Below are 12,726 nucleotides of genomic sequence, written 5' to 3' on the forward strand. Positions count from 1 at the left end.
CCATTTGGGTGTGGACAAAGAAACTGTGAATTTTTGCGAGAGAAATGATCTGATAATTGGTAATATTTGGTTCAGGAAGAATTCCAAGATGATCACCTGGTACAGGTGGGATGACAGTAGGACAAACACCATGACTGATTGTTTTCTGGCTGAGAGGAGTAAAAGGACAGAACTACTAGATGTGTCAGCATTTCCAAGTGAAGCCTTTGATGGGAATCATTGATTGATTGTAGCCTAATTCAGGATAGGAACATTACAAAGAATGAAGGATTTGAGAGAGAGAAGAATTAAAGAGTGGAAATTGAAACAGAAAAAGAAGGAGAAATTCTATTATGAAATCAAGAGAAGAGTCTCAAATGGGGAATTAAATGGAGTGGAAGAAGAATGGTGTGAATTGCAGAAGGCATTTATAAAGACTGCAGTAGAAACTTGTGGATGGACTAGTGTCAAGAGGAAGGAAAAGGAAACTCCCAGGTGAAGCAAGAAAGAGAGGCAATAAAACAAAAGAAGGAGCATGGAAAATATGGATATGAAGAAATGTGAGATAAGTAGAGAGAGTTCCAAGGAAGCAAGAAAAACATGTCATTGGATAGTAAGGGAAGAGGAACAGAAATGTTGGGAGAGCTTTGCGAGAGAATTCGAAGATGATGTGAGAGAAAATATAAAGCAATTTTACAGGCTAGTATTAAAAAAAAAAAAAAAAAAAAGAGAGAGAAGAGGTTGCAACAGTAAAAATAATAACAGCTGAGCTGCAGGTTGAAGGGAAAATACATAAAAAGTGGAGAGAGTATTTAAAAATGCTTCTGAAATGTCAAGTGGAAGATAGGGGAGGAAAAGACAGAGGTTTTAATAACAGACATTAAGAAAGGTGAAAGATATGTAACAACTATCACAGAATTCAAGGAATCACCTTCATTTGCCATTGTCCAAATATATGTGTGGGTTTTGGAAAATAGACTGGAAGAACAGCATGGTTTCCGATGGCGCAGATCATCAGTAGATTTGATATTCGCAATGAGACAATTGGTGGAGAAATATTGGGGCTATAATAAGGATGTAGTGATGACTTTTACTGACATTCAGAAGGCATATGATAGTGTACCCACAGAAAAAGTATGGAGAGCATTGAGAAATAAAGGTGTTGCAGATGAAATGATCCAGGCATTGTAGAGGAAATAAGCAGAGTGAAGACGAGACTTGAAAGACAGATTGGTTTGAAGTGAAGACATGACTGAGAGAGGTAAGTATACTGTCCCCTCTCTTTGTAAAGTTTTTTGTTCTGTTTCCTTCAATTTTCTTTACATCGTACCAACACAGATAGGTTTTATGGCAATGATGGGATAGGAAAGGATTTTGAGATACAGCATCAGCATTTGTGTGGTGTGAAAATGGTAAACCAAGGAAAATCATCTTCAGGGCTATCTCTCGAATGCGACCCAAACTGCCACTTGCTCGGTTCATTGTAATGGACGAAGTAGAAAAGGAAGTCAAAAGGAAATTAGAGCAGAGATACTAGAGTTTAGCTATTTCCTGATGATACTGTGATATGGGGCGAGAGTGAACATACAGTACAAATTCAGTTAGAGGCTTGGAATGAAGTAATGGATTATTATTATTATTATTATTATTATTATTATTATTATTATTATTATTATTATGGAATTAATTTGTAATGTGCAAAAGTTTGGAAATTTTACTTTCTACGACTTTTGTAATGTAGCATTTATCGATTGGACCAGTATAATGAAGGTATTTTGAAATTTATTTTTAGACCTTCCCCTACACTATTAGCCAGCGCAAATACAATTATTTATAGCCATAGTCTTTTCTTCCCTGAACTTAAATACAGATTTTAATTCAATTCTGGTCAACTGTTTTCATGTGATGTGGATACATACATACATACATACATACATACAAGGTGGATTGCATTTTCTTCTTATTCTGGATATGACCAATATAGAAATACCAATTTCTTTTAAAAATCCTCACCGAAGCATAGGCAAAACTCTTATTTCGTTTGTATAGATAATGGAGTAGTAAATGAACTACACATTTTCAGTGGTACTAAGTATATTACATAGACTGGATGAAAATTCCATGCTATCTGATTTCAATGTGTGCACTCAAATGAATTCTTGACAAGAATGTCACAGTTTCCCTACAGAATTATATCATTATACTGCAGATTACAAGTCTGCAAGTGAAACAGAAATACTTTTAGGAGTAAAATGAAATTAAATGGTGTATGGCTTTTAGTGCCAGGAGTGTCCGGGGACAAGTTCGGCTCGCCAGGTGCAGGTCTTTTGATTTGACTCCCGTAGGCGACCTGCGCGTCGTGATAAGGATGAAATGATAAGGACGACACATACACCTAGCGCCCATGCCAGCGAATTTAACCAATTAAAGTTAAAATTCCCGACCCTACCGGGAATCGAACCCGGGACCCCTGTGACCACAGGCCAGCACGCTAACCATTTAGCCATGGAGCCAGATGCTTTTAGGAGTTATGGATCAAAAGTAACAAGTACAAGGCAAATAGTCTTCACTCCCACCTCAAAAATGGCCTACACAACTTATGTCTCTTTATTTTATTCCTTTGTTATCCCCTTTGTTATGGAGTAAGTTTAGACAAATTTACTTAGTTTACTATTAAAATATCTTTATCTACTTATCTACTTACCAGTAATAAAACTTTCTTTTAGCCTTCTCATTTCTTTGGCAGGATCAGCTCCCTGCACCAAACTACCCAGGACATCTAACCATGTTTTTTGCAGAGCATGAAGATCACATGTATGAGTATCTTGAACCTTGGATAACTGCAACAGGAATGTTTCTGGTTTGAAAGCACACTCTTCGGTCCTCCTAATAGCTGAATGAACAGGAGATAGCTCTGCAACAGGGATGGTTTTCTCCACAGAGTTTTCATCTGTAACAGGGATGTTGTCTTGCTGGATTTGAGACCTTTCTGCAAATGGAAGAGCTGAGGTATCAACCACAAGTTGAGGAGCTACTTCCATCTCTGCTGACTGATTCTCTTTATGAATATTGCTGACAGAACCCAGATCACTGTCTTGTAGCAATATCTCAGCAGGTATTGTCATGAATGTCTGAGTTTCCTTATGCACCTTCACTGGGATACAAGGTACCTCAGAGGCATAAAAATCATTTGTACCAAGAGTTTGCCGTTTCCCTTCTGCCTGAGCTTTAACCAACTCTAGCTCTCTTCTGTTACATTCAAGGAATTCTTTCATCATCTTGTTTTGTGCTTCAATAAACTGGGCCTGAAAGAGTATGAAGAACAAATTCTTAATAATTTGCAAAGTATAGTATCTCATAATGTGGTAATAAATTTAAACAATAATTCTACTACTAAAGAGAAGAAGGGTATTTGACTTGTGATACCTGCTTTCATCTATACGAAAGAACAGGATTTCAGACCTCATCATATCTATAATATGCAGTTCAGTGGGGAATAGTGAGATCTCACATCAACAACTTGTGAACATCATAATGTCTATTGGTAATGCATATTAGTTCTCAGCTTTGTAGCCTTTACATTTTTCATTTGAGTCTTGCACACTCTGTCCACTGCTGGCAGCTCATACATTTGGGAAGGTGGTGGTTTAATAAATCATATTTCTCTATATATGAAACACGAGTTTTGTCTGTACATTGTTCTGAATTTAAAAAGAGTGCATGTGCGCATGTGCGTGTGCGCATACATAAACTCAAATAGTGAATACTGTTGTCATTATTTGAATTCACAACTGTTAGGTTCTTCAGTTGGTCGAAACTACTTTTTGAATAAATAAATTTATGAAATATATCATCATCGTTTTACAGTTCCAGTTTCCTGGGTACTATTGGCGAGCCACTTCCACTCTGTCTTATTGAGATACGTTCTGTTGTTAATGATGTCCTCCAGAGTCCTTCTCCAATCTGCAATGTCCATTTTTACGACGTCCATCCAGTGGGTTCTTGGTCTTCCCACCATCCATTTTCCTGCCACATATCTCTCCAAGTTAACCTAGGCTGTCTTTGTTGGCTCCATCCTAATTACATGCCCAAACTACCTACCTCAAACTGGACGTGCTGACCCGATCTAACAATGATGTCTCAATCCCAACTTCCTTCCTAACCATGTCATTCCTTAACTGTCCAGTTTGGCTTTTTGAACTGTGGACTTCAGGATCATCTCAGATGCCTGCAACCTTGATGAGTCCTTCTTAGTGAGGGTGGAGGTTTTGATAGTGTAGGTAAAGACTGGTATGAAGTACTGATTGAAAATCACCAGCTCTGATTTTCTTGGTACTTTGGGATCCAAAAGGAGTGTTCATACCTGCTGGTAAAATTGAGAGCTCTTCTGCACTCTATTTGCTACCTCCTTTGTGGCTAGTGTATCTCGAGATATTACACTGGAGAGGTATGTAAAGTTTCTCACACTTTCCAGTGGATGGTTTCCTAGCATGATGTGCAATGGTTGTCCCTCTCTGTTTATTGCCATCACTACTGTGTTGGGTTCACTTATCTTGAGATAAAATTCCTGGACCTTAACTTTCCATTCATTCTCTGCTATACTTGTTCCTCAGTTTCTCCCCAGATCACATCATCATCAGCAAAAGCCACTGCATTTAGTTCACTAGAGATTTTACTCATTATGTCATCCATGATGGTGATAAACAATAATGGGGACAGTGCAATGCCTTGCTGGACTCCACATTTGGTCTGGAGCCAGGATGAATGTCCATCACCCAACTGCACACAGCTGGTACAACGCTCATACAGCATCTGAAGTTTCCTCACCAGTCTCTCCGGCATACTTATCTTAATGAAGTCCTCACTTCTCTCCACTCTAGCATAGAATGTAATTGGATTAACTAGCTAGCTGAACTCATGCCAATGACAGAGTACCAGTATTACACAAACTTCTGATTAGAGTCAAGAGGGAGTGGCTGTCTAGTTGTACTTACACTTAAAACTATTATTAATAATAATCACCACCACTTCATCATCATCATCATCATCATCATCATCATCATCATCATCTGCAGTTTCCAGCTGTTGGCCGGGTCTGCTTAATCACCACCACTTATCACTAGAAATTTAAAAAAGCATAGAACAGCTGATGCCATTCATCCTGCCAACCTTCTGACAGAAAGACATCATGAAAACAGACAAGCAAAACATATGGCATTTCTAGATATTGAAAAAAGCATTTGACAGAATACATCATGATCTCAAATGGTATGCATTAACATCCCATAATTCACCAGAAGTATATGACAGGAGGATTCAGCTTTTCTACCATAATATCAGCAACTAGGTTTGCTGTACAATAGGAAACTCTCATCCATTCAATATTCAAGTGGATGTTCACCAAAGCTCCGCCTTATCACCGTTAACTCTTCACTCTGCATGGATGCGCTCACCAAGGATTTACAGACATCGCACCCCTGGACCACCTATTTGGATGACGACAACATGCTGGTGGCATCCAAATCAAGACCTAAATTTAAACAATTAGTCCAGGCGTGGAAAGACCGTCTTGGTGAATACAGACTGCATCTCAACATCGAAAAGACAGGATATTTTAAGTATGGAGAGCAAACAGAGAAAATTATCCACTGACGGCTGCAAACTTAACAAACTGATTCTAGCTATCTTGGCTCATATCTCACTGTAACACCTTAAGAGACATCCAATATAGGGCATAGCTGCCAACTGTTAGAAAAAAATAGGAAGATATTTTAATTCTTGCATTTGATCACATATATATTGCACCAGGGTCTAAGCAAGAAAAGAACAGGATAAAAGGCATATGTATCTACAGTTACAATGTGAACTGACCACTAAATTTTAAATCTTTAAAGAGAAGAAGAAGAAGAAGAAGAAGAAGAAGAAGAAGAAGAAGAAGAAGAAGAAGAAGAAGAAGAAGAAGAAGAAGAAGAAGAAGAAGAAGAATGTCACAAGAAAATGTACCTAATCACTCTCATTTATGACACATACATACGAATAATAATACAGTCAAACCTCGATATCTCGAACCTCCATTACTCAAATTTTCAGTATCTCGAAGTATTTTCCGGCCGTTTGTCCTATTCTTCACGTGTATTTATTTCTCTTTTCTCGAAGTTTGGTTACACGAATGTCGCTATTTCTCGAAGCAAATATTTCCTCCCTTGAAGCAAAAATTACTCCATAACTCGAATTTTGTGCAACATTAACTGTGCAATACGGGATTTGTGAACTGGGAGGAACAGTTAACAAGTAGAGAAAGGGTTACAGTGAAGCGGAAACTAATATGACGGGAACCGAAAAACTCGAACTTCTAGTGATCGGCAAATCCTCGCTGGTTCTCGGGTGTCAATTAATTACCAGTCACGTATGAAAACAAGCCCAGAAGTCGCGGATGACCAGCTCCATTTACAAAACTCGGCTGCGTGGTATTGACGAGAAGTTTCAATGTGAAGGGAGGAAAGGTTAACCACAACAAACAGAAGAGACTAATGGATTTTTTTCCAAAGGTGTTAACGGAACTATGTTTCTTGTTTCATTACTGTATATACCGTATCCTGTCTTCTAAAAAGTTACTATAATACGTGTTATAATTAAAGTGATGCCGTAAAATAGTTTCTTTGTATATTTTTAAGTACCGTTAAACATAATGTATTCAGTAAAACCCCATAGATACATGTGATTCAATTATGTGCTATAAATGCTCCAAAACGGTATTCTCTATATCTCTCAAAATTTCGATAACTCAAAATAAAATTAATCTCCCGAGGTGATTCGCATAATAGTTTCCTTTATTAGACTGTAAAATGATTGAAAATTTAATTTTATAGGTATCTCTGAACACTTGGAGATAACGTTTGTTATGTTTTATGACCATAAGGTGAAGAGAAAATACCAGAAACTGTCACCGACACAACTCCATGAAATACATTCAACTCATTAAAAATATGAAGTACAAATAAACAAAAATGCACTGAAATACGCGAAACTACCACATACAAAACAGATCGGTATGTCTTATGCATTATTAACGTACGACTTTGACAGGGGGAAAAGCACAGAACCGCTAGAAAAAACACACGGCCTACAACTCCAACGAAATTATGCACAGAAACGGATGTTATTAGTGCGCAAACCACACAATAAGAAACTCATTCTTTTGTCCTGATTAACTGAGTCGCTAGCATGTGTTAGAGTCTCTTCCTTGTAGGACGATTACTATCCTGAATTCCCAGCCGTAAAGCACGCATGCTGTTGTAGCGAGGAGGAAACACAATACATGAAGGCGACGGACGATACACTCGTGAAATAAAGCATCAAATAAAAACACTTGAAACTGAGATTGGGTAAATTACACAAGCACAAAAGAATTTATCCTTTATCCTAGGGGAAGAGTATTGACTGTACTGGAGGTTATATTGGTTTAAAATACTGTAGAAAAAAATTAATAAATCAGAAAATCGGAAGACGAGTTAAAAAAAGAAAGTTTCCTGGTAAATCAGAATAGTTGGTAGTTTTGATAGGGTAAGTGCCACCCGGAAAATTACTGGGGTTCTCTGTGACTGTAAATGGCCAGTTTACTTCAAAGTCTTATGCCTGTTGCTCACGGTAAAATTTTCTGTCAAATTTATTGTACAATAATTTAATTTTTCAAAATTTCTGTTGCTCACGGTCAAATTCAAGTTTTATAAAACCTTTTATAAAACTTTTCGTAAAATATGACATGTTCTGTTCCGTAAAATTAATTTTATGAAACGAACCAATCAGTGAAGCTGACATCACGATGATGCTGGCGCTACGTCATGAGAAGATTGTGAAGCTCGATTGTAAACAAACACTTCTTTCTAAAATGGCAGGATCCGGGTGGACTAAGGAAGCTGTTAGTGTTTTACTGGACAAGTACCAGAAATATCCTTGTTTGTACGAAGTTAAAACACCACTTTACCACAACAGAAATGCAAGAAGAGGGGCAGAAAACACAATCGCCGAATTCTTAAATGAATGCTGGTCTTCTAACCTCAACTAATTTTCGAACAGGGACAGCAATCCTCTACCTTCTTCTCTTCTTTTCATCCAACCCGAGTCCAGCATTTCCTGGCATTTCTTTTCTTTCTTTTTACCACTGTACAACATATAAGTGCAGCTAAAGGAGCAAGTTTTGCTTTGTTTGTTGGAACAATACTCTCAAACACACTGTAAGTTGAACAGCTGATTCTTGGTTTTAAAGTTTATCGATAGAAGGCAGCACATGCACATCCTAGTTCAGGAGTGAGTTCATAGATGGCCATCCTGATGCTTCAACGGATTTTATAAAATAATTTTACCGTGAGCAACACAACTTGTTTTCACCAAATTTTTATAAAATTAATTGTACAACAAATTTTACGAAACATTTTACTGTGGGCAATACGCTTTATACTTAGAAGACAGTTGTGAGACTTGTGCTGCTGTATAGCATGGAATGTTGGCCCATTACTAGAAAACAGAAGGTCCATGTTGCAGCAGTAAGGATGCTATGTTTTTCACTAGGTCAGACTTGACTACAAATAATCTGTAGCTCCTATACAGGACAAAATGAGAAAAATCACCAATGATGGTATGGCCATGTAATCAGTAGTGCAGACAATTCTGTTGTTAAAAGTGTGCTCAACGTCTCGCATCGAGGGCACCTATCAAAAGTACAGCCAAAGAAATGGTGGATGGATGACATACAAGAAGATATGATCAGAAGTGGAGTCACAGCTGAGAATGCTGCAGGTGTGTGAAATGGCGAGTCCTGTGCAGTACAGTGGACCCTGTTACGTGGGACGAACACCAACACAAAGAAGAAGACAGAACAAAGAAAAGCTGTTATAGTTTCATTTAAGGAAATTGTGATTTTATAGTTATCTACTGGTCCTGAATTCTTCTTGCAACTCAAAAAATTAAAAAAGTCTAATTAAATCAAAATAATGAAATGTCATTTAAGTATTTTTAAATAATTAGAACTATGACTGGGGAAGAGTTTTATGATTCATAAGAGGCACTCAGAATTTGTCACGAGCTGAAATGAGAATACCTGGAAAACAATTTCAAGAATGGCCAAAGAGTGAAAACCAAAGTTACTTCCATGAGATCATGAACAGCACTTAACAAGAATAGAGCTGTCTCAGTTAGCAAACAACATGAAATCAATTGCAATGCTAGTAAACAAAGTTTTGTTCCACTGTTTTCATAATTAACCTTCAAGCAGTGGTAGTGGAGACAGTTGTTTCAAAAGGAAGTAAAACTTGGCAACCGTCCTTTAATCTTCAAATCCTTAAACTCTGTAAATGCTGTCCAAACCTAGACTTCATGACATACTGACCTGTTACACTAATTTCTTTCCTTCTTTGTTCGTCCTGCGTTCCTAGCCTTTTACCACTTGCATTCATCTTTTTGTCTCGTCCCTTTTCATGTTTTTATCTGACTTTTTTCTTAACTTTCCACATCAAGACTGAAATTCGTCAAGTTGGCACCTAATGGCTTCTGATGAAGCCATGACACTGCAGAAACTAGCTCATTGGGGCCGAGAAAAAAATGGATGTAGAATGGGGATTGCTGAGGAGATGAAACAAGTGTAACAGACTAATATAACTTGGCAACATGATTATTATTATTATTATTATTATTATTATTATTATTATTATTATTATTTGCATAGTTGTGTATGAACCTTATTTGGTATAATCATGATCGTATTATTTGTGAGGTTTTATCATGAAACATCTGCTGTATATATTAACTAGCTGATGTACCCGTGCTTCGTTACGGGATTCTCAGAAAGACTGTCTTTGTGGTTTTCCTACCTGAAGTCGCAGAAGGAATGTAGTGATTAAAAGCAATGTTATATAAAATACTCGATCAAATTAAATTCCTAACTTCTAACAAACAGTACTACGGTGCCGATCTAACAGTCCAAAGTCCCAGTGCTGCAATGACCAGACCGCAGACAGCCGTGAAGACTTCTCTGCCATTATTCCGTTAAATATGCACACTGCTCATTCCAATCAGTGCCTCAGAGTAGGAATTGAATAGCTCGAATGCTATTATGAACCAGTTTGTTACGTATCAGTAGTATCAGAAATTTATCTAACTCCCCAGCAACTTCCCACCAATTTTCAGGCAGGCTGTTATACTCTGTGCGACCGGGTGAGTTGGCTGTGCGGTTAGAAGCGCATAGCTGTGAGCTTGGATCCGGAAGGTAGTGGGTTCGAACTCCACTGTCGACAGCCCTGAAGATGGTTTTCTGTGATCTCCAATTTTCACACCAGGAAAGTGCTGGGGCTGTAACGTAATTAACATAGGAGCTGCTTCCTTCCCATTCCTCGCCCTTTCGTATCCCATCGTCGCCATGAGTCCTATGTGTGTCGGCGTGACGTAGAGCAACTTTTTAAAAAACTTGGTATACAGCAGTAATCCCATCTATCGGAGATGAATGGCAACAGACACACAAAGCAAATCACAACAAACAATGGTCAATGTAATATTATTGTTGATCAATGTTTTTTGTATTGTAGGCCTTCACATTCAATTTAATAATAATAATGTTATTTGCTTTACGTCCCACTAACTACTTTTTAAGGTCTTCGGAGACGCCGAGGTGCCGGAATTTAGTCCCGCAGGAGTTCTTTAACGTGCCAGTAAATCTACCGACACGGGGCTGTCGTATTTGAGCACCTTCAAATACCACCGGACTGAGCCAGGATCGAACCTGCCAAGTTGGGGTTAGAAGGCCAGCGCCTTAACCGTCTGAGCCACTCAGCCGGCCACATTCAATTTTCTTTCGACTCTGTAATATAAGGCCGTCTTATACAATTAATTATAGCACAGACTGTAGTTCCTTATTCCCCGACTATACATACAGATTTTCATTAAAATTCTCTTTGTAAGATGTGTATTGTTTAATTTCCTGTTGTGTATGTTTATCTGGAACTCAAGGGAGACTTCATTAGTTAGTCGGAACATAGAAAGAATGATGAACTCTTCTCAGAAGAACTCTTAAGGTTTCACCTTACTTTTTCCTGCCTGCTGGCTCTTTAGAAGGGTGTGCGCGTGCATCTTGTATTCAGGAATCATTCAAGGCAAATATTTTCGCACTGCAAGTTGTGTGATTAAGCTTATTTTTAATATGTACAACTTTTGCTTTCTCAACGATGCATGTGTTTCTACATTCGTCCCTGTTTTTATCTCCTCGTAAGATGTGTATTATTTAATGTAACACCGTGTGTAAAAAATTGGGTTAAATGAAGGAGTTACATCATGTTCAAGATCATGCTTTCACGTCTGTGTACAATATTTAAAATGAAACTTACCGTTGGTCTTTATAGCTATTGTTGAGAGTGAAGGAGAATTTCCTGTTGTGTATGTTTATCAGGAACTCAAGGGAGGCTTCATTAGTTAATCGGAACATAGAAAAAATGATGAACTCTTCTCAGAAGAACTCTTAAGGTTTCACTTTACTTTGTCCTGCCTGCTGGCTCTTCAGAAATGTGTGCGCGTGTGTTTTATACTCTGGAATCATTCAAGAAGAATATTTTCGCACTGCAAGATGTGTGGTTAAGGTTATTTTTAATATGTATAACTTTTGCTTTCTCAACGATCCATTTGTTTCCATATTCGTCCCTGTTTTTATCTCCTTGTAAGATGTGTATTGTTTAATGTAACGCCTTGTGTAATACATGCTGGCCTATTTCCCACATTTTGGCTGATGACGCCAAACAGCGTCGAAACTAGCTCCAAGTGCAAATACATGTTATAAATAAACTATAACATTTTTGTATTGAAAAGGTGGACCCCTTTTAAGTTTTCCTATCTTCCATTCTCAGTTCAATACGGACAAAAATGAAATTCTTGGGTTAAAAAAAAAAAAAAAAACATGTTGTCATATTCTTCTAGAAGCCTGGCCAGGCAACATGTATAAACAGGCAGTCTTGAGAATAGAGCTGAGTTGTTTTTGCGAACTTGTGTTGTGATTCTGTTAACATGCTACTGTAGCAGTCAAATGTTTCAAGATGGCAGTCTTATTTTTCTTATTCTTCATCACAGTGTTTTGTTTATGATGGCAGCTTATTAGTGCATGTGTGTAGAAGATGTAAATATAATTTGTGAATAAAATAGGGTATACAACTGAGAGCATTTTGTGTGCGTCTTTGTGAATACATCAGAGAGCGCCGATCCATTCAAAGACAGTAGAGTGTGAAGATGTAGACATTGCCCTCATTCTTTTGTGTTTTCAAGTTTGATTTTTCTCCTCGTTCTGTTGCTCTCTCTTCCACACTGACCTATCATTGTGTTTAACGTGTGTTCCAATTCATATTCCTATATTTCTGTATATGATCTGATATGAGAAATTAACACATTGCAAACCAGGTCCCCTTCACCCCATACACAGTCCTGTTCCTGGCCACTTTCTAACCACCTCCAAACTTGAGTGCATGCATTCAAATACGCTGTCAGAACTTCACTAGATTTGAAGGAGTACTGTGTTTTTTTCTGGAGGCCTTCCTGATAATTGAAATGCAGGTAGGTATTTGTCGAAATCTATTTCGTCTGATAGTTTTTGGAAATATGGGGGTTTCTCTTAGAGGATCGGTTGGCCATTAATCTTTCAGACACGATTTCTTCACCTGCCCTATCAATATACACAAAGCGAATTTTTTAAAATTTCCCTGCTGGTGACATTAGTCC

At 37.9% G+C, this 12,726-nt stretch overlaps 1 protein-coding gene across 2 annotated transcripts in view; it reads right to left on the reverse strand.

Annotated features, from left to right (window-relative positions):
• Positions 1–12,726, reverse strand: part of LOC136857675 (golgin subfamily A member 4) — a 443,088-nt gene that overhangs the window by 367,944 nt on the left and 62,418 nt on the right. For both annotated transcript variants that reach the window (XM_067136518.2, XM_067136517.2), the window contains exon 11: positions 2,684–3,284. In XM_067136518.2, coding sequence (XP_066992619.2) covers positions 2,684–3,284 — 601 coding nt within the window. The remainder of the gene's footprint in view (positions 1–2,683; positions 3,285–12,726) is intronic.

This window comes from Anabrus simplex, chromosome 1, assembly GCF_040414725.1.
Source record: "Anabrus simplex isolate iqAnaSimp1 chromosome 1, ASM4041472v1, whole genome shotgun sequence".
NCBI lineage: Eukaryota > Metazoa > Arthropoda > Insecta > Orthoptera > Tettigoniidae > Anabrus > Anabrus simplex.